Here is a 26,138-nt window from a genome sequence, read left to right on the forward strand (position 1 = left end):
AAAAATAGACATTTGAAAAAATAGTCGCTTAAAACTTACGTTTTTATTTGTGTCACATTTATTGAAAGGCTATTTATTTTAAATACAGTATCCAATACTTAAATAAAACTTCATATTTGACCACAAATTTAATGAATAATAGCAATTGGGAGTCCCTGTCATACATTCATTTTAATCGTAAGCTTATTTTATTTGATATATTTATATATAATACTTTATAAAATTTAAAAATTATTATTTATTTTATAATAGTTTAATTTTATTTAATTTAAATTATTATTTTGTTATTATCATTTATTAATATATAGTCAAATATTTAATAGTTGTTTTGAAACATGATTTTATAATATTAAAACACCAGTTTAATTAATAGTTTTATCTTTTATAAACAATTTAATATTAATATAAATATAATAAGCCATAAAATATATGCACTATTTAATTATCATTTATTATCACTGATTACACATTTATTGTCAATTGTTTGGCGTTTTGTCAAAAGAAAAAAATTATTTTATTTGTTACATAAAAAATAAGATAAATAATTTATTGATTAATTTATTTTGAATGAGTGGGTTGACCACTATGTGTATGTGTGTGTGTGTGTGGGATCACACAAATCCAATTATAAATGCTTTAAGCAAACGGCAAAACATTGAAATTAGAGTCATGTTTGCAGAAAAATTCATGTAAAATACAATGTTTTTAGGCCTCCTTTTGAGCCAACGTCTCATATAAAGAGTTCATTGCTTCAAATCTCTCTCTCCCWTTCTCTCTCTCTCTCTCTCTCTCTCTCTCTCTCTCTCTCTCTCTCTCTCTCTCTCTCTCTCCCTTAAAGTGTGTCTAAAAAAATGCTTCAAAAATTATGTGATGTGGCACAGGGAGTAAAAAATAACAGTCTCATATTGTGTCGGTATTTTGCGTGAGTGTATGCTCTTTGAAATGAAATTATCCAATAAATTAAATGATGGCATAAAGTTTAGAGCACTGAATATGGCTATAATGCACACTAAAGCTACACAATTGGCAATTCAAATGGCAAAACATCATAAAAACCAAAAAATGATATTCATTACCATTACTTACTATTCAATGAAAGACGTGATATTTTAACTCTTTGCTCAACAATACATAACTTATTGTATACTACTTTCTAATTATATATATATATATATATATATATATATATATCTCTTATTTATTTATTTTTTATCTCTCATTTTTCATGTTTTTATAAAACATTTTCTTAAATTAATAACAATAATAATAAAAAGTTTGTTAAAAATCAATTATCAATTAATTTGTTATTAAATTTTTAATAAATTAAACTTGAAATTTGAATTGAATTGAATTAATAGCTAATAATTTTTTGGTAGATAAGTTAAAATTAGAATTTCCGAGATATTTAGCAAACATTTAAGCAGAGATTTAAGTCATGAATTTGAAGAAAATAAAAAATTGGTATTATTTTCATAAATCTGTTGCTATTATTATTATTATTATTATTATTATTATTATTATTATTATTATTTGCTCTCTCAATAGTGTAACGCCAAAAAAATGGTGCGAAGAGAGGCATAAAACTCATAACATTTAATAGTTTTGCCACAATTTATTTTTTTTGATTCATACATACAGTCAGAGAGTGTTTGTGATGAGATATTCAGAGCCATATAAAACAGGCCGTCATTTGTATGGCCCCTCAGCGGGTGTTTCGATTGCCTGCCATTTCTGTCCAAATGGTTTACTGTATATATATATTCACTAAATCTTAGACACTGATTGCACATACCGTACCTTTTTTTGCAACCATATCCCACATATTTATATTTTTTTATTATACTAACTTATTATTACAAATATTATTATCATTATCATGACTATAATGTGTTGATTTGTTTAGCAGTTTTAATACAAAAAAACTGATATAAAATTTAAAGTCAATTTCTCATATAATATAATTTATGTTTTATATAATAGGAAAAAATGATCCACTTTTAAAATTCAATTTTTTATATATAGATAATATTTATTATATATTTTTTAATAGTACTTATATTAGTAATATATGGCATATTTCCTATTGAGGGATAAACTCTTTAATACCATAACCTTTAGTTATTGCGATATACGCTTAAAGAAATAACTATTATAAGTACAGTATATACCTCTCATCATTTGCTAGTGTTATTTAAATCATTATAACAGTTATCACTTTTAATAAATCATTTTGACTATTATTATAGCAATTATTATATTTAAAGCGCTGTTGTGTTTTTTGCAGAGTCGGAGAAATGTGTTATTTTTTACATGTATTTTCATTTTATTTATTATAATTCATTTTCATATACATATCTATATTGAGTATTACCTCTAACTATAAAACTACTAACATTTGAATCAAGTAATACAAGTTTTTGGCAATATATTAAAAATTCAAAATTTTATTTTATTTATTTATTATTATAAGTATTCTCTCTCTCTCTCTCTCTCTCTCTCTCTCTCTCTCTCTCTCTCTCTCTCTCTCTCTCTCTCCATGTTTCGTGTATTTTCTCTAATGAATAATTTAAAATGAATTTAAAATTTTCACACTTTATAATCATCACTTATCTATATATTATATATATTGCGAGCACTAATATATTTGTCCGATAATTAAAACATAACAAATAAAAATGCAAACTATATTATTATAATTTATTATTATTTTTAAAAAGTGACAACTCTTAAACATAAATAATACACATTGTGTGCAAAATTACTATTAATTATTTATATAATGATTTTTATTTTCAAATTAAACTCAATATTTAATCTAAGTAAAGTTATATATATATATAGTTTTTCTTATTTAAGTAAATAATTTTTAGTACAAATAAATTACTCAATAAATAGTTTTATATATTGCTATTTTAAAAATATGTTTACAATATGCTAACATCACATTTTCCTACTGTTTTCTTTAATAATAATATTTAGTATTTGTGTTTATATTTGTTTTATGAAGAGTGAAATAATGTATTTATTGAAAAAATAATATTTATTGAATATATTTTATTTTATACGAAAAAAGTAATGCTCTTTATATTATATAAAAACAAATCGATATTTAATATAAAACTCATTATATAATATGGTATGAGAGAAAACATTGATTGTGTGTTAGATCTGACAGCACCGGTATGTTATTATAAATAAGAGAGAGAGAGAAGCGCTCATTCAAATCACACCTACTTAACGCCTATACCTTTGCGGGCAATAATCATAATAACAACAATCTCGACGTGAGTTAACCATAGTTTTCCTAATAAATCAAATTCATTACATTTGTGTTAATTTGTTTTTTCATTTGCTTTACTTATTTTGTATAATTTTTATATGAAACACATTCATTGAAATGTTAAAATTGGTATTAAATCCTTATTTATACATTTGACTCAAAGTTTATCTAAAAAAATGTTTCATTTAACTTCAACTCATTTAATTTCAATTTATATATACTTTATAACCTCATATATATTATACAGTATATGCTTTCAATTTGATTTGTTTGAAAATGTTATTCAAAATTTAGTGAAAAATAGTTTATTTAATTTAAAGATGAAAGTCAATAGAGAATTGTTGAGTAAAAAAAGAGAGAGAGAGAGAGAGAGCTTAACTTGATTTTGAATGTTAGAAAAATATACATAAAATAATGGTGGGGTTTGGGAATATGCAGTGTATTGTATAAGTGCTACAATTGAATAGTGTTTTTATTGTGCAAACACATTGTTGAGAACAGTTATCTGCTAATGGCTGGGCTTGCATTTGGCTAATTGATAGGCCATGTCTTTGCAATAGACAAACACGATTTGACACTTGCTTTCAATGTATGTGCTCTAAGAGAGAGACATACGGGAGATGCGCTATCATTGCCTGAGCTCTCCCGCATCACTCCATTAACATTATATCGGAAAATAGCAGAGCTTTTGATAGACGACTCTGTGTTTATAAAGCATCTCATCTTTTACAGTGATATGACAGCCAAAGGCATATAACAATTGTCCCCAAAAACCCATTTCGGAAGTCATGCCTATTCTCCCATTCAATACAACTACTATTAATGCAATTGAATTATATTAGAGTTTATCCCGTTATCAAACATTATGGCAACTGTTGTCTGCCGGATGTCAGACTTGAAATGCTTTTGCTTATTATTAATGCAATTTTGCTCATTAGATACGCAACCTATCGATGCTATTATACTAATATGTATCATAAACTATCTCTAATATATACATTCATATTTGCATTGATTGTTCACTTTTTGTTATTGCCAATGATCAGTGATTTAAGTAAATAACTTATAAAAACAACACAAAGTATTAATATAAATGTGTTTTTCACAAAAATACTTTTTTTAACTAAATATTTAAAAAGCAAACAACAGATTATTAGTGGAGTATAAGTTGTTGTTGTATATACTGTACTATACATACTGTACATACAGAAAGAGAGCTCAGGTATTAGTTATCGATGTTTGTATTTATAATGATTTGTATGTTTAATACATATTTTTGTAAAAATGCAATGCGCTTATAAAATTAAGCTCAGATTTTTTTTTGCTGGGCTATAATAAGATAGAGAATCGACACTAAAGTTACATAAAAAGTAGTTATTGTTGGCAATGACTGGAGAGTTAGTAAGTCTAAGATGCGGACAAATCTTCTTTTGTTGTAAGGATTAAAAAATTGGAACTACTGTTAGCACTGTTAGCTCTTTTTAGTTACTGGATGTTTGAGATGTATTAAAAAATAGTACTCTTTATGATCCGATAAGCCGGACTTATGGCTGTCTCTCTATATATTGCATCTGTCTGTATGTTTGTTGGTTGTGCTCTGCTTTTGGGTATCTCATGTTTAGACCATAACCAGCGATGCCATCGATGCCAATGTAAACCACGAGAAGAGATGTCTAACAAATTTAGTTGTGTTTTGCTAACAGAATCGGTGCTCAAGAGTTGTTGTTTGTGTATATGTTTACCACTGATATCGAAACTTTACATTTAATGTCTGATATGGTTGTTATCTGGTTATATACCTCTGGTGTTTGGTGTGACTAAACACTAGTGCATAGAATTTTCAATTGTAAAGCCTTTGATGATAAGTGTAAACAGTAGTAAAAGTGGTAACTGTGCTCACATCACATCTTATGCCTCATTAACACTAATGCTCTTAAGTCTTGTGAAAAGTATATTAAGAGTTAATTCGTGACGTAGTCCTACCACTATAGCGACGCATCACTGATGATGATGATGAGCACCGGGAGTAGAGGCATGGCATCAGTTGACTATATGCCACCTTCACATCAAACCGTGTGTCATATAATAAGAAGTAAATTTGTAAAAAATACGACATTTTTGATACAATGTTTTACTTGATTTCGGTTACTTCACACCAAATATTTGTGATTTGACTATAATTTGGTCACAAAAATGACAGCACTTATGGATTGGATTGTGATGTTGCGGGTCTTCTACTCGACCACATGCTGGGTATGTAATGTCTGAGTTTAGACACTACTAGCCTTTCCAAATGGCATACCTATGCTCTCAATGTTTGTGTGAACGTATATTACCTGCAAAATGTTTGTTATTGAGGACAATATGGACAATGTTTGCACCTTTCACTCACACACTCACATCCCATCCCTGTTATCAATTCATATCAATTCATATGATATACACTTTTGTATGGCCGAGGACTGGGCCGAGAGGACGCACTCCTGTGTAATCGGAAGCCTGTATTTGGTAGGAAACTAACCTTTTTATTGTTTGCATACAGTTTGTCACCAAATATATGTGTCTATTGAATGAATGTTCGCTATTATAACCACACAAACCTACGAACAATAGACGGCATTTCTCTTAGCGCTGCTTCCAAATTAAAGGGACCGGTATTTGGGAGGACTGGTCATCCTTGATATATACTGTTACCACTATTACAAGTGCTATGTGTGACAGTCTTAGAGGCGACATATGAAAGGGTTGCCAAAAGTGGCGCTTAATTGTGGCACTGATAACACCTATTATATAGCCATCATTTGTACTCATATGCAAAGGTATTGCTATTTACCTTTAATTACAATTTCTATCACTAATAGTACAAACATTTTATATAAGGATTAGAATCCGTATCTCTGAGAAAAAGAGAGACAACAAGTTGGGCGGCATTTGCTATAATTGTCATTCAATTATTGAAATTTACAAATAACTAGAATTACTTAAATGACAAAACTATCAAATGTTTCCTAAATTTACTCTTTTGCATAGCTCTCTCTCTCTCTCTCTCTCTCTCTCTCTCTCTCTCTCTTTCTTTCTTTCTTTCTTTCTTTCAATTTTATAATCGCTATATTACTTTGAATTACTTGAGACCAAAAATATTTTTTACTGTTTTATTGGTTGACCGCAAAAAATGTTGTTTTCAATGCTATCCATCTCCTTATGTAATGGTAATGTAATGGCACTACAAATTTCATGCCTCACATATAAATAGGAAAGATAGCTATTTTTGTTGTTTATGACTGGAAAAGTCAATTGCATAACACGTGAGAGAGAGAGAGAGAGAGAGAGAATAATGAAATTTATGAAGTACTGGTGCCAACCCAAGACATCATATTTTTGTGTCATTTGTGAGCCTTTTTCAATGCAATAATTGCTTTCAAAAAGCCATAGGTTGTCTCATCCATTGCACAATTGACGGCGTGGGCATCAAAAAGGCACATAAAATATCATACAGAGAGAGAGAGAGAGAGAGAGAGAGAGAGAGATGAAGTGATATCGTAATACATAGACCATACCGATCATGTCCTTTACCAGTCTATGTTCTCTCTCTCTCTCTCWCACACACACACATGCATACACACACACACACACACACACTCACACACAACACATTCTTTAACTTTATTTTCATTTTTCTTAAGACCGGTTTCTCTCCCTTTTTTACCGAAAGTATGTTTTTTATATAATGGCAAATGTATTGGCATTGACTATAGTGTGGTGTTTGTCGTAAATATCTATAATATTCAAGTAATGTACTGCAAAACAAGTGATCACTTGAAGAAAAAAGATAAAAAATATTGTATTGTATGAATATATTTTGCAGTATATGTCATATAAATTGGAAAATGTAGTTATTGTGAACATGAGAGCCATTCACTCAATGATATTGAATGCCACCCGTGATATCGGGATTCAGAGCAAGCAATCATTGCCCGACACTCACTGATATGTATCTCTGAGCTAATGGTTAGACATATCCTTATATGTGGTGCAGACTTCTCCTATCAGTTCATTGTTTTATTCATACCTATCGAGACATTCACTAAACTATCATTTATGTTAATTGTACACAAATTTATCAAATGTCTGATAACATGTTTGTCCACCACTCGGGTTATTATTTATTCAAAAATAAAAAATTTTAGGTGAACCCCAACTGTTTGGTGGCATATAAACCAAATAACTATCCAAACTTGTGTTTGCATTAGATTTATATTTATTCATCACATTTCTATTAATTTGTTAGATATAGTACTGTATATGAATTCAATAGACAAAAATAAAAAATTAATATTTGCTACTTATATAATTGATAATACAGTATATGAACTAACTTATAAAAACAACATATACAGTATATTATTGTAATTCAAAAGTTATTATACTTTACAGTAAAATTAATTGTTTTAAACAATTGAATTGAGTTAAAAGATTAATTGATTTAATAATATAATCGACAACATTATCCATAATTACCTGAAACTAAAGTAATTAATAAAAGCAGTTTCGCATAATTTATATGCCATTGAAAGACACTGTTGAGAAATTTTATGGCATTTTTATTACAAACCGTACGTGTTTTACATTGAAAATAGTCTCTCTCTCTCTTTCTTTCTCTCTCTTTCTTTCTCAATATTACCTGAAACCGACTCTCACTTTCTTTCTTTTTTTAACTAAATGTACATTTTATGAATTTTTTGTAACTTTTTCTCTTAGCTAATCATTTAGGGCTACACTTTGTGTCAGTTTATTTGAATCAAAAATAATCAATTCTTACTGAAAATATTTTTTCCAATGAATTAACGACACATCCGTAATGAAGTGCACCTGAAATATACATAAAAATGCATTACTAATGCATATAAACTTATATTTGCACTGTTAGTCCCCAAAACATCTATTCATGTATTTTGTTGATCATTTGATTGGTGAGCCTTTTTTGGGCACATTTTCATAAACTAATTAGAGATCGTATTTCACATTAAAGATGACATTAGAATTAGTAATTGAATTAATGAATAACTTTAATGTTGAGCTCTTGACTTGTTTTGTGTATTAATATAAGTCTTATTATATGAACGAAGAGAGAAAGTAATTGTAATAAAAGAAGTTGTCGTGAGATTACATATTACATACTTTATATCATATATATATACAAATATACATACACTGAGCTATAGTTTATACTGTATACGTATAGCAAACTCTGTACATCAAGTGGTGATCGGCCAACTAGTGAGTAGAGTGCCTGCTGTGTGAAGTCCCGGGGCGAGAGAGAGAGAGAGAGAGAGAGAGAGAGAGAGAAAGAGAGAGCGAGAGAGAGAGCCGAACAACTGGCTGTTGAGGACAACCACAACCGTCACGATAGTATCGGTCACTGTCTCTGGTTTTTGGGACCAGAGCTCCGCAGCGGAGGAAAAATCGGATGCCATGCAGTGTGACTCTAGATATTCAGTGGCACTGGTATTGTGTGTGTATACACATATGCTTCACATACAGTACTTGCAATAACTATAACACATACTATGTCTTGACATTTAGGATATGTTGAGTCAGTTTTTTACAGACAAGATATCAGTTGAGAGAAACAGTGTTTGAGATATTCTCTTCTCAGTCTTTATTCTTGTAGTTTGAAAGCAATCCAAACAAAACACAATTTTATATATATTTTTCACAATTATTTTTGCTGTGAATTATGAGTTATATTTTCACTTAACAGTAAAGAATTTTTTAGAGAGAGAAGACTGTTAAACGAGAGATAAGAAAAACAATTTTCAAAATTGATTGTTCACTTGTGTTCACTACTTTACGAGAGAGAAAAGTTGTTTAATTTTTTTTACAAAAAACTAATTTAATTGACTTAATTTAAACTCAACCTTTATGTAAGTAATTGTTTATATATATATATATATTTAATACTATGAATAATTTAGCATTAAATAAAAATAGACTGAATTAAGTTTCCAAACGTGTTTTATAATGTAAATATACAATATATGCAAAATAATGTTGTTTTAATATAATATGAGTGTTACATAATACAATTGCCGCCCTATTTATTATAGAGTTTTATATATATAATGAAAATGACTACATATTTGCTTTTCCTTAATTTGTCGTTTATTTTGAATCTATATTTGTTTATTACGGTAAATATACTAAAAATTTTACTGATGTCGTCCACAAAAATGCTTGCATTTAAAGGGAGGACTCGCGCAAAATCATTGCCAAAATTGTTATATTTGTAATCAATAATGCAGTATTGCATTCAATATAATGCTTTTTCACTGTATTTTGTTTTCACTATATATTTCTGGTTCATTCCTAACCAATTTATATCAACTATTACCACGCCTTTTAATTTATATATAATTTTATGTTTATATTAAATATATGTATATTTTTCACTTGATTTACACAAAAAACTAAATTGCATTTTGATAAGATTTTCACACATTTAGATACATTAAGCGCTCAATTTTGTCAATAAATTTATTGAAGAATTAGCAAAAATATCTTTCTTTCTTATTTTTTTATTTTATATAATACATAATATATATATATAGTAAAATGAAAAAGTATATATATATATATATATATATTAAACTGTATAAGTTGTATGTATATTGAAGTGATTTGTCTCTCATTTACATTACAAGAGGTAGCCGTGTCTCACAAGTAGATCTCATATACAATAAGTTTATTTCAAAAAAGAGAAATATTTTGTTATCTTTTAAAAATAAATAATTTATTCACATATTTTTGTTCAAAAAAATAACATTTGTTTGAATGTAAATCTTGTAACGAAAAATATCTACAATTTATATATCGTATATATAAAGTACAGTATATGTTATATCGTGTTCTTTACTTCAGTTCTAAGCTTTTTCATAACATTATTGCTGATAATAATAATACTAATAATAATAAATGCAAAATAAAATTTCTTTTGCACCGATAGTTTGGGAGAGATAGAGATGGGAATAACATGTGAAAAGTTGACATCTGATGCACATATCGATCAAAGACATACTGTATTAGCAGCTCTCCTATCAGTGCTATGTATTTAAACGTTGACATCATTTTGCTGACTAAAAAACATAATACCTGTGCCTTATTTCACATTTAGATTATTTTTGCTGATAAAATGCATTTGCAATGTATTTATATATTTATGTTTTTAAATAATATGATTTTCCTATTTTTCAATGCTCTCGTGTTTCGGTATTATAACTTAGCTTTTGGTTATAAACTTATAAACATATCTTTATATTTCAGAGACAGTGTCCTGCAATAGAAATGCAATTGAGAGTCATAGCAATGTGTGTGTGTGTGTGTGTGTGTGTGTGTGTGTGTGTGTGTGTAAGTATGTACAGTCTGTGTGTATATTTATGAACATTGTGTGTGTGTATGTATGTGTTAGTGAAAAAGTGATGTAAAACCCCATTCTGTGATATTCCAGTATTTTTTGTTGGCTTTAATCTTATGATTACAGGGATTGGAGTGCGATATGACACGAATCCCACATCTTTTAAAAACTATAATTACATACTTCTCACACCTTTTCAAACATATTTATATGATTTTACTTTTATAATGATGTTTGCCTTATGTGTCGACAACAATAATGTATACAATCGTTTCACATATACAGTAGTACACAGTGTGTACTACAGACACATATATACAATTGATATTTATTATTATTCATATTTTTGGTATTCAATAAAATTGTCATTATATATCAATAGTTGTGGTTAGAAAAAAATCAATTCACAAAAATTCACACTACATCTTGTGGGAGGGTATTGTGTCTATGAGAGGGGCACTGGTATTACATTCACTAAACAACATAATCATCACAACAAGACTTGTCAATAGATCCGATACCTCTCGCATATACTTATGATTTTCATATGAATATGAAATATCAATTGACAAATATTGTACTATACTATGATATGCTAACGTAAACTACTGGCAAACTTTGACATATATTTTTTTCTGTCAAAAAATGATTACCAAGTATTTCATGTTTCAGTTATTTACTTGAAAAATGCTTAACAACTTAATTTGCAATAATTTCTTATTAGTCAAAAAGGATAATTGGTTTTATGTTACAAAAAAGAGATATTAATTTTATAAGGGCTGCGGATTAGTATTGACATTACACTGATTTAGTGGAGATTTAATTAAATGTTAAAAAAGCCTAAATATTTGAGAGTAAATACTGTATATAATATTAATGGGTGGTATCGATTGACATTTAAATACAATACTAATAAAAATAATGATAGCATTAATGACATAATCTAATGCTTTGATATATGAAAAATTATTTAAGTAGAAAAATAATAATCTATTGTATTATATTAGATAGTTATAACTTATAGACAATGACAATGATTTATAGATTGAAAACATTTGAGTTTGATTTTTTGTCAATTGATTTACTCATTCATTGCATTGAGTTTGCGGACAATGTATTTAATTTATTATTAGAAATTCATAGAGTGTTACCATAAGAGTTGGTTTATTGCAATGAATGGCATATACAGTATATATGAAGTATATATATATATTGATTATATAATATAGTAAATCATATACATAATGTACCACATATACTATATATAAATATATATAAAAAGTACAATATTTTATAAGTGCACACTTGACGGCCTATTGCTAAAAGCAAGTGCACATACACTCATAGCCACTACTTGATAGAGACTTTCACAGAGAGCACACACCACGAAATATTATGTAAGAGAGAGAGAGAGAGAGCAAATAAAGTTTGAAATGTTTTATTGCTGACCACAATATAAAAGGCAAGTGCCGTGTTATCCAACATTACTTTTTTATTAATAATGTTTTTTGCATTGCTGTGAGTGAGTTGGGGGCCCACAGATGTGCTATCAAATAAAACTCATAAAAGATCAATAATAATGCAATGATGTTATACTCCTCAGCACTGATACTCTTTCGGTGCTTATATTCCCGCAGACACTCACATACAACCCGACTCTCAGGGCTTCACTGTTGCTGTTAATATTGTTTGGGCACTTAATATATGGTATGTGTCTATCTATGTATGTCTGGGCAGCAAAACTAGTAAATAACTCATTGGGCATATCATTCCTGTTTTGCCGTACGAGTTGTCATTCACCCCAAACACCACCAAAAATACTGTAAACATTTTATACAATTATAGACTACTCTATGAAAACGGATTTTAAATTTTTTTTATATAAAAGAATTTTACTTTTATTGCATTTATCCCTCTTTTTGTTTAATTTCAAAAGTGTGTCCCAAATAAGTATATATCTCTCTAAATAAATAAAAAACTTTTATAATGCAATGCAATTTAGTAAATGAAACATATGTGCAATATTGCATATTTTGAGCTCAAAACTGATATTGTTATCACAGGCATCACAAGTCAACATCAAATGTATTAATGGATCGGTGATAGCATTTGATTGATTTCAATGGTATTGGGTGTGAGATCGGACTACAAATGTTAAATATACCGACTGTTTAGGTCTTATAATATAATTCAGTAAATACAGTATATTTATATATAAGTATTACTGTATTTATTGATTGATGAAAATTGTTTGTTATTTTATTTTTTTAGTATTGATTGCCATTTAGTGTTCAATACAGTATTAACTGAATTCCTCCCTCACATACACTTAACTAACAAATATGAGATGCCCTGAAATAACAGACCCATTATAAAACTGTATTATTAAATGGGATGAACTATACAGTAGTCTCTCTATTCTAAAACTACTTTAAAAATGTATTTTCTATATAAATGTTATTTTCTTGAAATAACACAAACCCCATGATTTGAGTTGATTTTCTTAATACTTGTTGTTTGTTTATTTTACTCCAAATCCATACCATTCGTCCAATACATTCAATACTGTTTTTCCTCTCTTTCTCTATACACTTGTATAGCATTTCAATCACTAATATCTTTTTTCTGAGTCTGAATAAACTTTATGATGAAAAAATGCCAGTGATGTTGAAACTATCGATGAGATTAAGTTTTAGTTAATCACAAGATATTGTTGACTTAGGAGAGAGAGAAAGAAAGAGAGAGATCTATGCAAATAAAATTATAAGAAATAAATGTAAACAAAAAACAAAACTTAGAAATAATAACAATTATTAAAAATAATAAAGTGTCGATTTATAACTTATTACAATTACTTTATAAGTTATAAAATATATTAGTAAAGGAGTTAATAAAGAGTACATTGAATTTAAAAGTATGTGTCTGTCTGTCATCAGTGATGATCACAATTACATTTACAAACATTTATTGATTATATTGCGCACACCTTTTGGATAATTGTATAAAATATAGCAGTAGTATATAAATTTATATAATATTATTAGTTATACATCCATATAAATGTGATATATTAGTTCAATATTAGTAATGTGTTTTCCCCCTCCAAGAGTTAGCAAAAGTACAAGTGCTTAGAAAGGCCTGTTTGAAAGGCTGTCGTTACTAACTAAGCAAACAGTCTTATTGGTTGATATATGAAGACATGGGTCGTACAAATGAAATGCTGGTTTTATACGAAGCTTTCTGGCTATTCATCACAGCTTATATAGTAGGAGTTTAGGTAGTAGTGGTCCAACATATATATATACACCATAACAAGGTTAACAAGACATGCTTAGTACCAGTAGGTAAAAAACCTTTTGAGTAAAGCATTAAATTGAAGCCGTTTTGCGGTAGTTAAGGCTTTATAAAATCATAAGCTTATAGTTAGGATTAAAAGAGCGACCAAAAAAAGTTACATTTCTCGCTAATACAGTACTACAATATTGCAAATTGTTGTGTTGTCTCTCAACTCACTCTCACATACACTCCCTGTGCTACTTCTGGTGGTACTGTAAAACCCTCTCTCCTAATCTGCTTGAGTCGACTGACCGAACAATTTATTTGTGGGTGAGTTTTATAAATCAAATCATATTAATTATTATTATATTATACCTTAATTCTCAATACAAACTTTCGCTTAATTTTTTATTTGTATGCTTTAATCTTATATAATATTTACTGAATATTACAACACTGTGTTAAAGAGTATGTTGTGTTTATATATGTTTATAAATGTGTTGTTTAAAAATTTGTCTCTCAATTTGATAAAGTCATTGATAGGTATTATTATTATCGTATTATTATACTTAATCACATATACATACACACACTTTTAGATCTCTGTTAAGCATATATAGAGTATTTTGGCGTTCAATTTATAAGCCTTACAAGTGTTAACTCTTGTAATCTGTTATGCATTTGAAATAAATCTATTTAAGTCATATTATATATATATTTTAAAAAACTGTGGCTTTTCTCGGCAACAGCTTTTGCCAATTGATGAGAGGCTTATTATTATTATTATCAGTTGTGTTGTATTTATTTATTGCCTAATGTTTTATTTATATTATCAAAAAAAAACAACAGAAGTAACAACACATATATTTTTTCTAAACTAATGTCAATAAAATGCAAATACTATTCTGTTGTAAACAATATTTTCATATTGTTTGTTAAGACAGTTCGATAATTAATGTATTTTTGTTTTTTCGCAATCTTTGCAAATACCATAATATAATTCATTATTAGTAGTATTATTAACATTATTATATTAGTATTGGAAATGTCAGTACCGCTAAATATTTCACTGTTTTTCTATCGTTATCTTTCAGCCAAAAAACATATTTTTTATGTACTCTCAACCCATAAGTTTAAGAGATATAAGTGCTTAATATAACAGTGAAGAGAGGTTAGCTCTCATGTCAATAGTGTTGTTTCCCTTAATCAGTGTATGCGATCTAAGGCATACATACCGTAATAAAAAAAAGAGATTTCGGTGTCCGATATAAAAAGGAGACAAGAAAAACAAGATATAGATTACATAGAAATGCAATGAATTGATTATTGATTGTAATCGACTCGATTGCCAAACATACTGTCCTCCCTGTCCTATGATTTGTTATATTCAATGCTATGCATACAATGAAAAATGTATTCTTTTAATTCACAGAATATATAAATATATATAGCTTTGTAAATACATATACAACATTGTATTGTACACTATCTATACTACTCATATATTTATTTAAACATAACAGTGCATATATATAGTGTACATATATTAATGTATAGTATATGTAGTATCGATGTGTTTGTCAATTCTGTGATTCTGTGTCCAACATTGACAGCCAAATACAGGCAGTCATGTGATGACAGATACCGTGAACTGCAAACTAGTTGTACGGTTTATTAGTGGCACTACCGCTGGCCATACAAAAGTGGGACTCACTTTTTGCTACCTATTGTTAAATATTGTTTGCACAGCTGAGCCCTAAGCCATACATTCTGACATAACTGAGCCCTGAGTTTTATCAGACTCTAACAGAGCTCACGAYTCTCTCTCTCTCTCTCTCTCTCTCTCTTTCTTTCTTTCCCTCTCTATCTCTACTTTCATAGTTAACTAAAATATTCTGAGTTTTATTTATGTTGTCGGACCCTATAATCCAAATAATGTGTAACTTTTCATCACTTGTGTATACTTTAGCACTGATTTCAGCCATTAGTCCAATTGGGACGACAATTGATTGGTTAGTAGTAGTCGTCATTGACTAACTCGTGTCATATCATTGACACAACTCGTCTAAAACACAATCAATTGATGTTTTATACAAACATTGCATAACATAAAACTACTACATTATAAAAGTTTCGTTTTTGTTGTACTTTTATGTGATTAATAAACAGACAGAAAGCATAACAGTTTGCCTAATCTCTACAAACAGTTAATACGACTTAGTGTTGAGCACTGGTAGCACTTTTTCAAACTTACTTTCTTATTGTGGATTAAAAGATTATACTAACGAATAATTATATCACAATTTATCAGAAAAAATGTCACTACAATTATTCTACACTTTATTATACTATTATTCAATTCATTTTATATACATTCATAAATCACATTTCATAACTTATACAAAAAAAGTATGAAAAATACTTAAATATATAGCTTTTATTGTATAAACTTAGATTTGAGTAGAATTTGTAACATTTTTAACATCAAATGTTTTCATAGAGTAAATGTCACACAAGTTTTTATGAATTGAATTTTACTGTAGAGTGTATTTCAATGTATATAACAATCAAGAGTATAATGTTTATACACAAAACATAACATAACAGTGCCATCAGTGGTAAAGCTAACATCTTGAGAGTTTCCCATCTGATTGTCGCTAAAAGTGCATTATTTTCCATTAAGACCTGTTGGAGCAGAAAATAGGGAAGTAGTGATTGCACTGGCATTTGCACATTAGCTGATGGACTGCCGATTCCCAAAACCGATACCCCGTCTAAATAATAACACTCCATATATCATATATATATATATATATATAATGTACTCTATAATAACCAGTGTGTGTACCGCAAACACACACTCATATAATACAAACCGATAGACCGTTTGTTTCCAAACCGATGCCCACATTTTGGTGTCTCTCACTTTCAAACCACTTATGTTTCAATATTTTAGACAAACTTTTGCTTTATTATCGCTTCTCATCGCACACTAATAGATGGAAACTAAAAGAGACATAAATCGCTAAACAGTTGTTAAATGTGTTGTTAAATACAAATGTATTCATAGTACTGTATATTTAAGTATCACTATATTATTAGTATTTGAATTTCAATTTTTATCATTAAAAAAATTCATAGATAAAATTTATATTTTAATCAATCTTTTAAAAAATAGCAATAATGTTGTCATAGTTAAAAGGTATAGCACTGACACCTGTTTAAAAATGTTGGTATAAAGATAACTCAATTTTGCTCTTAATCTTATCAATTGTAATAATTTTTAAGTGATCTAAAATCGTTTAAGCCATATAATAATAAAGGTATTACCCATTGAGAGGATTACTAATGTCTGGCAATAGAGTATTTAGTGTTGTAATTGGTGTATTAAATCAATGTCTCATTTGATGTTTATATATTTGTTATGAATTTTTCTTGTATATAAAATTTGTCAAATCCATAAAAGCAACAATTTTATTTTAAAATAAATAATAATATAATGATACAAATGTGAAACGTAAGAGTAAAGAAAATATATACACACAAAACATTATACAAAGCTTTTATTACTATTGAAAAATTTTGATGAAATAAAAAGTTGGTCACAGAGTTGGCAATTTGATAGTCTCTTTTCACTCTTGGAAACTGTTATATAAAAAGTGACATAAAATTTACAAAGAAAAATACAATTGAAATCTCTCTCTCTCTCTCTCTCATCGAGTGTTTGTTTGCAATACAATGCAAAAGCTTTTTTAACAGTAGTTTCTAATGGGACGACACGTAACCAAAAACTTCTTTCAATTTTTGTGCAATGGTTTCAATGTTACCCAACGTAACAATATTTGCCTCCAAAATAGTTTACAGGTCAGGTGTGGTCGCACACTGAGAGTGGTGGGCACAGGACTCTTGTGTATGTTATATGTCTACTCTTATATTCAATTGTGTCATCGGTTTTGCAATTGCTTTTAAGCAAATTTTTTTATGTTTAAAATGTTTATAATAATCAATTGGTAAATCAAATGTATTTTAATCGCAGAGCAATCACTGTTAGCAGTCTTTCTCTCTTTTCATATTATGTATCAAAACTTTATATTTTTTGTAGCACTGGAGGGCTTTCTATCTGTCTTTTAACTAAAAAAACATACATTAGTTATATGTCTCTCTTTTTTTCTCAACGTTGCAATACATGTGTCTCAATCATTAACCAAACTATTTGACACAACAACATACACAGAATGAATGATATTAATCAAACAAAGACAGCGCCGGCAGATTTGTCAGTGTTTATGATGTCCATCATTGTCATAGATCGGAGAGACCAGAGAGAGAGAGAGAGATATGTCATATAAAATATTTGAAACAAATTTTTGATGAGTACTACCTATTCTCATAACTCACTACTACTACTCTATAMTGTATAATGTTGTGTTGGTTTTTTAAAGATGCAAATCATGGTATTATTTATTGATTAATAAGTAGATCATAAACACGGTGTATAACAACTAGTCTTTCTAGTGGTCGGCCTTTTTTTTTGGTGAACCGGCGGATAAAAAAATTGTTTGATGTCTTATGATATGTATTTTGTTGTTGTTTCTTATGGTGCTTAATGTCCGCACCAAATGACTCATATATTTGAGGTGCGCTTTCGTCTCTTTGAAGGATTATATGAATACCTGTTTTTTCATACAAAATATTGGAGTTTTTAAAAATATTTCTTTAAAATAATACWTGAATACCATTATTATTAGACTGTTATTAGTTGTGTTGTCTTTTTTAAGGCACAGCCATCTGATGACCTCTCATGTCATCGACTTATTTTTGACTAAATTATAATAATACAAATATTTGTTTAATATTTGGTATCGTTTTTGATCCCTAAATATGTTTGCAATATCAAGCAGCGTGTGATATCTGTGTGTATATATCTGTGCTATACTCGGCATATCTATCGAAATGTCCGACAAACTGGTCATCATTACCGGCGGGCATATAGTCATACAATAGGAATATCTAGGTTTAGAAATATTTTTAAAAGAAGTAAACTATAAGTTTGTTATATGTTTAGTGTGAATGTAATGTATGTCTATGTCCTGTGCTTTAGTGATGTCTAGTAATATGTATTGCAATGAAAGTGTTGGACAAAGGCTTAGTTGTCAGTAAAATGTTAGAAAAGACAAGAAATTTATCGACAGTTTCACTCATTTTTCTTTTGCCTCATTGCACGCGTCACTTGACATATCCGTGTTTACTGTTTGCTTACCCTTTCAACTCCTGGGCTAATACCTACAGTTGCTATTTGCTAGCAATCTATTGGCTACATTACCCATACTGTCCCTAAAGTGCATACCATATACAGTACATGTACTCTAAATGTGTATACATATACCCATTAGATACACTTGAAAGTCAAGGTATGCGTGTATTTGATGGACAGTTCCTATAAACAGGTGAACCAATAGGTATTCCTTAGTGTATTTTGAGAGCACATAATAGAGCTTTTAGTGAAACAGTATTTAGTATTTAATAGAAAGAACAGTAAGATGTGTAGCAATAGTCATACATTTGAGATAATATAACGAAACGATTCATATGTTTCTCTCTTTTCTAAACAATGTGTTTGCAGTTATGGTTATAATGAAGAGCTCTGTAGTGAATAGTTGTTTGCGATTTGTCGACAGCATTGCTAACTGACTCTCTCCTCCCTTTCCACTCCCTATAGTCCGCATCCGCGCACAACTTGATTGACTCGGTCTGTAGTGAAGCACATCCACAACAGTTGCAAACATCACTCCGTCAGTCAACACAATATCAACTCTGGCTTTTCAGCCAATGTCCGCATCGTGTAATCCGTTTACTTCGGGTGCCTGCCATCAGGCCGTTACCGGTGGTCACCCGGCCATGGCTTACCTCAAGTCGAATCCGTATGGCATGAATGGCATCGGCATCACTTCTGCCGGTCCCGTAGATCTGTTACACTCTTCAGTTGGATATCCTGGTGAGTACTATACAAATGATAACAATGTTATGCTTTATATTGATATTACAAAGTATGTGACACTACTATATATATCAAGAGATAAGAGATATTAAAAATGGGTTTTTATTTGCTTTGAAGATATTGACTGTATTTAATCCTATGTTTATTGCATTTGCACCGGTATATTACAATACCATATATACTGGTATTCTTATACAGTATTGGTGTCGTATGGCCTGTCAGAGTGTGCGGGGGTTTAACTATGAGATGACTATAAAACTAACACCTGTCCAGTCAATGCTTTTCTCACGATTTTTCGGTTCAATACATTCTCAATACTTTTTTTTCAATACAAAAATGTATAGCTTTTAGAACATTGAGAAGAGATAGTGTGTTAGTGTATAGTTGTAGACATTTCTAGTATTGGACATTGAGTTGGGTTTAAAAAGTACATACAATTGGATAGACGTCTTAATTTTGGTGACCAAACACCGCAGCTATAGTCCACAACTCATTTCTTTTATATGGCATTTATTTTACTACTTTTTGCTACATTTCGCTACTCTCTCTCTCTCTCTCTCTATTAAAAATCTACTATATATATAATATAGCCGGAAGCGGGATTAGGATTATTGTGAACCACAAACTACTGACACAATACAATTGTTGATCACCAGTGAATGAGATACACCTCCAACACGACAGCCACCAACGCCAACACCAAAGAGCATACATACTGTTCCCTTGCATAGCCTCCTCACTACCTTAGAAATGAACTCAATATCAGTTGCAAACAATGAGACCCTTTCTAACAGCTTTTAAATTGTTAGACCATATAATAGCTATAATGAAACTAAAAACAGGCCTAAAGTTTGGCCGAACATATAATTTGCCAATTGATATGTGTTTTCAATGATTGATACATAAACTCAAGCCTTCTTTCATAGTATTGAATCTATTTTTCATTGCTATACAGTTGTATTGAATCAATAGTGGTATTGCACACAATGTGTTGCCCACTGTATGGCCGCCAATCAAATAAATGGTCGGTCGCACCGATAAAACCAATATAACGCTATTTATGTCTTTTCTCTCACTTTTCTATGCYTTATGTATAATAAACTACTTAATTATTAATTTCTTTTCGTGGCTTACAATGAAGTGGTTTTTAAGTCATTACATGTGCTCTTATATTTTTGCACCTAACTGTGCCGTAACACCTATTATAGTGTTATTTAATATATAGTGTGGGGGTATATATTTTCTAGGTAGTGCTCATATTTTCAATTGTATTTATATGGCTATAGTGTCTCAATTTGTTGCTTGTTTAACATATACACAAAAAAATGTAAGAAAATAGTAGAAAATATAATTTTATTTGTATTTCCAAGAATAACACAACACTTATATTAGTTTGCGATTTACATGCAAATAGACATTACAACAAATTTTATTACAAAAACTTATTTACTCAGTAAACCAAACCTGTGCCACATTTTGTCAATAGTTATATGTTTGTTAGGCACCAGAATTCAAATAAGGGGATTCCTCTATTCAACCGTCTATTTGTCTAATGAAATGCCACGAACTATGAGGCCATATATCAACAGTTATTTTTGGGTTAAATAGACACCAAATTTTATGTTTAAGTTTTACACCAAATTATTGATATATATATATATATATATATAGCTATAATACAGTAGTATTTGTAATTTCAACAGCAAAACATGTTGTTTAGAGGCAAATGACTCTTATAATTGTATATAAATGGATATATGGGATCCCTCTGAGGATTTTCCCCTAAACGCTAATGTGTATCAAACAAGCCATAGATTATAGTCACAAATGCAAACAATTGAATTGTCTATAAATTTTCTAATAAACTCATTGCAGGCTATTTTGCAAATATATATAATTTTGTATTACTCTGGGGATATTACCAATGTGTTAGTGCTAATGGAGTTTCATTTATATTTTATTAAATGTCATCAAACTTTGCATTTTCAAGAAATTTAATTATTTATTCAAAAAAAATTGAAATATATTATTAATATATCAAACATTGTTTACATTTGCTATTGATATGCTGTATATAATCTTTATATTGTTTAGTGATATGTGTTTTTCAGTGTATGGGAAGGTTTGCTCCATTTGTTGAAACTATTTTGCATTCCTCGCTAATATACGCGGCCTTAAGTACAGGTAGAGGCTTATAAAGTCTACATATTTTTCATTTGTGTAGAACTGGTTAAAAAGATGATGGACTAGGACCTGGGACAGCCTATTATGTCAGCAAAAACTATTAGTTGCCCGGATTGCTGACCGGTGTCCTAATATATATATATATTTATTTATTTGTATATAAGGAATGCGCTGCTATCATAGCTCAGGTAGTCGATACATATATATATATAGAGAGAGAGAGAGTGTGCTGCATAGTTAATAGTGGACAGCATAGTCACCAAATGCAGGTGCGGATAGGTTTAAAACTGGACTATTTGGATGTAGAACTGAGAAATTCCTTTTTTCTATTATTATTGTTTGGATATTTTCACTGCCAGTTTCAGTTTCAAGTGGACAATGCAATGCTTGAGTCGTTTACCATTTTTTTTGCAGCAAAAGAGATGATCCTTATGTCACAAGCAATAGGTTTTTTTCAATATTGAAAAACATGTCTATTCTTTTGTGGCATTAAATGCAAAAAACGTTAATCTCTTTCTTATAAAATATAAAAATAGAGATTATATGCCTTTGAGTTTCGGAACAAATACTACTGTATATGATATGTGTGTCTGAAATTGAAACTTAAGGTTTGGCACAATAGTCATTGCAGACAATTTGCAGGTTATATATTGAATATAATAATAATAATGCAGTTATAGTTATAGTTATGATGCAAACAACAGGACAGGCATATCAACTACGATATAATTCATATATTTTTTACATGCAATCTATTATATTTATATATTATATACGTTAATCTCATCTCATAAGAAAAGAGTACCAGTCATGCAGTCATTGGACAACAACTGAACCCATCAATGAAACCTATGATATATATAAATATATTTGTATTTATATATATACCGGTGCTATTTCACAACTCATATTATAACTCAAAAACTATTAATATCACAAATACAGGATTAAGTTTGCAATGACTATGTGTATGTGTATATATGTAAAAGGGAAGGCCTTATATAAGATATGGACGTTGAGTACGAGTATCGTTGACAAGCCATTCAATAGTAGTATATGTGATCCGCACCCGAATGCTAGACCTACCGATAGTTATATACCTTTTGAGTTGTCGTTAATCCTTGAGCTGCATATGGCCTGTATGTATGGCCAGCACAGGGTTTACAGGATAGGAGACTCGGCGTGTGAACAGCAATACCATATCGCAACCGACAGCTCGGATTAAAAACTGTGTTTCAATACAACTGTATTGAAATTGCTGTTCCCCTCAAATATAAAATAACAATAGATTTCATTTGAGGCTATAGTTTGGATCTATTACTCGACAATTCACTTCTTTCATTGAAAACAAGGAATATATACACTATTTTCTAATGGATTGGATTCTGTATAACGTTTGCTGTTTTTCTGTTCAAAAACATTTTGCATTAAAAGTAACGTATAGTAAAGTATTGTATATAATATCAGAGCCAATAATATGTTGTAATAATAAAATTGAGTGACAATTGAGCACCAATTCTGACCTATAATTCTTGTATTATTTAGCGACTCTTAAGCACATAATTGGCTTAAAATTATATAAAACTATTATTAAATGATAGTATTAATAGTGATTTTGTCAATCAGTTATGAGTTAAGAGCTGAAAAGTCGATATATTTTAAGTAAATAACAATTTATATAATTTTTTACTATTTAATGAATAACTAATAAGTTTTAGTATTTATAGTTAATTACGTTTAAATAAATACATTTGTTTATTAACTGGATTTTGTTGTTATCACTATAGATATGTATTTGGGAGCGATCTCTCCTAACGGTCACAATCAGCCCCCGAGAAAGCAAAGGAGGGAACGAACGACTTTCACGAGAGCACAGTTGGATGTATTGGAGTCTCTGTTCGGCAAAACTAGATATCCAGACATTTTCATGAGAGAAGAAGTTGCGCTCAAAATTAATTTACCGGAGTCTAGGGTTCAGGTAATTGATGACTAACTTGTAGAAGATTGTGGAAAATTGTCTTAACTTACATGTTATTGGACTTATATTTGTAGGTCTGGTTTAAGAATAGAAGAGCAAAGTGTCGACAACAGGCACAACAGCAACAAAACGGTACGAATAATACGACAAAGAATCGGCCAAAAAAATCAAAAAGTCCTCCGCCTCCCGGTTCGGCAACCAGTTCGCCTCCGGCTTCTATACATAGAGGCGACTCTCCATACAAACCGCCGAATTTGCCAAACATAACGTCTTCAGCAAATGTCGGAAATCCATTGTGTTCTTCCGTTACCTCGCATTCAAATAACTCAAGGTTTGTCTCTTATYTTAATTATAGTCTTAATTATTTTGATAATTAATGTATTAATATATATTTTAGTGCCAATACATATAGTTCCATATGGAGTCCCGCTGCTATCGCTCCGGTATCGGACTTAATGTCTGGTAATAGTTGTATGCAAAGAGCAGCCGCTTATCATCACCACCCGATGGCCAGCAGTGCGCCACAAACTAACGCAGCCTGTTATCCGCCTCAAAGTTATGGTCCGGCGTCGGCATATCATTACGGAAATATGGATTATCATATGTCAGCAATGCCTCATCACACACAGTTAGGCGCCGTTACCACTATGTCCTCAGCGCTCAATCAAATGAGTGGTCCAAACATGACCTCACACATGAACCCTGTAATGTCGGGTCACGGTCTACACGGTGCCACTGCTCGGTCGCCGCCAATGAACGGTGGCATACCATCACCTAACGATTGTCTTGAATACAATGTGGACACCAAAAGCGGGAACTGGAAGTTTCAAGTGTTGTGAGACATAATTATATATATATAATATTCAACTAAAACTTTTAAATGGTGTTAATTATATCTCACGGCATTTATTTTGTACATTTCATCGGTCAGTCATTTATAAATTACCCGAACATCTATTCACTCATACTATAGGATTATTTAAGACATGACATTAGTTTTAATGTTTGATATTTAGATTTGAATTTTATTTAAGAAAACAAACAGACAAATCATTATTATATTTAAGTGAAAGTAAAACTCAATTTTTTTCGGTACATAAGAGCGTGTTTATCACTTTGTCCTATATTTATAATTATATATATATATATATACTGTACAGTATATTTATTGTAAAAACTATAGACCTTAAAATATGTGCCAGGTATTTTTTTGAAAAATATGTACTAAAACAAACCAAAATATCTAATTCCAGGAGAAATATATATATATATATAACATATTTTGAGGTCTTTAGTAATAACACAGTAGCTTATGTGCCGTCACATACAAGATCTCATTGTTTGATCAAAAGTTAATTTAATTAATAATTGTGTAATAATAAACAAAAAACGAAAATATAAAATAAATTTCAACGTTTGTATAATTTTACTAAAATAACAAAACAGAAATAACATTTTTAAAAAATCTGTGGTCTAATTGAAAAGTTTATACATATAAATATATATATATATAAATAATATTAAAAAACATAGTTTACATAAAAGACAAACATTTTAATGATATTTATGGTACTTATTATGTGGTTTATTGTTTTGAAATCCAAATGATGAGAGACTTATGAGAGGATTACTATTGTGTTGTAAATACTATAAATAATTAGTTATTATTATAATAATAAAAAAGTAATGTTCTGTACTATCGAATACTCAGATAAAATGATAATAGAAAAGTAACTAAAGATATCTAACAATACAACAAATTTAATGACAATTTTAATGTTATTTAGTTTTTTAGTGTTATTTTCGAAGAAAAGAAATACAATAAACACTTTTTTGCTTAAATTATAATTAAGTAAAAATAATTTGATTTATATTAATGTAAAATTATTTTAATTTGAAGTTTATATTATTATATTAATAAAAATGAATTTCATTTCTTACATTGATTTAAATAATTTTCTTATTATTGTGTTTTATAATTCAAAATAAATTTTCTACATTTGTAGCTAAA

General features: G+C 29.5%; 2 protein-coding genes across 4 annotated transcripts in view; both read left to right on the forward strand.

The window, feature by feature from the left end:
• Positions 1-25,398, forward strand: LOC128952966 (homeobox protein OTX2-like). 2 transcript variants are annotated; one of them, XM_054298444.1, is made up of 5 exons: positions 1-177; positions 19,687-19,962; positions 23,937-24,127; positions 24,202-24,458; positions 24,525-25,398. In XM_054298444.1, exons 2-5 carry the CDS (start codon positions 19,797-19,799, stop codon positions 24,964-24,966), a joined length of 1,056 nt encoding a protein of 351 aa, XP_054154419.1. In that variant the 5' UTR covers positions 1-177; positions 19,687-19,796; the 3' UTR covers positions 24,967-25,398. The 2 variants fall into 2 exon arrangements, with proteins under 2 accessions (XP_054154419.1, XP_054154421.1); XM_054298446.1 differs by lacking the exon at positions 1-177 and having other exon boundaries at positions 19,520-19,962.
• LOC128952977 (IDLSRF-like peptide) overlaps positions 1-26,138 on the forward strand; it is a 134,827-nt gene that overhangs the window by 12,216 nt on the left and 96,473 nt on the right. The window lies entirely within an intron of this gene.

The sequence above is a fragment of the Oppia nitens genome, unplaced genomic scaffold (assembly GCF_028296485.1).
Source record: "Oppia nitens isolate AA-2021 unplaced genomic scaffold, nextdenovo-longstitch-racon4-pilon3 scaffold1_pilon_pilon_pilon, whole genome shotgun sequence".
NCBI lineage: Eukaryota > Metazoa > Arthropoda > Arachnida > Sarcoptiformes > Oppiidae > Oppia > Oppia nitens.

Coding starts and splice junctions, on each gene's coding strand:
- LOC128952966 (XM_054298444.1), top strand. CDS start 19,797: ATGTCCGCATCGTGTAATCCGTTTACTTCGGGTGCCTGCCATCAGGCC. Junction 24,128..24,201: donor TACCGGAGTCTAGGGTTCAG/GTAATTGATGAC, acceptor TTATATTTGTAG/GTCTGGTTTAAGAATAGAAG. Junction 24,459..24,524: donor TCGCATTCAAATAACTCAAG/GTTTGTCTCTTA, acceptor TATATATTTTAG/TGCCAATACATATAGTTCCA.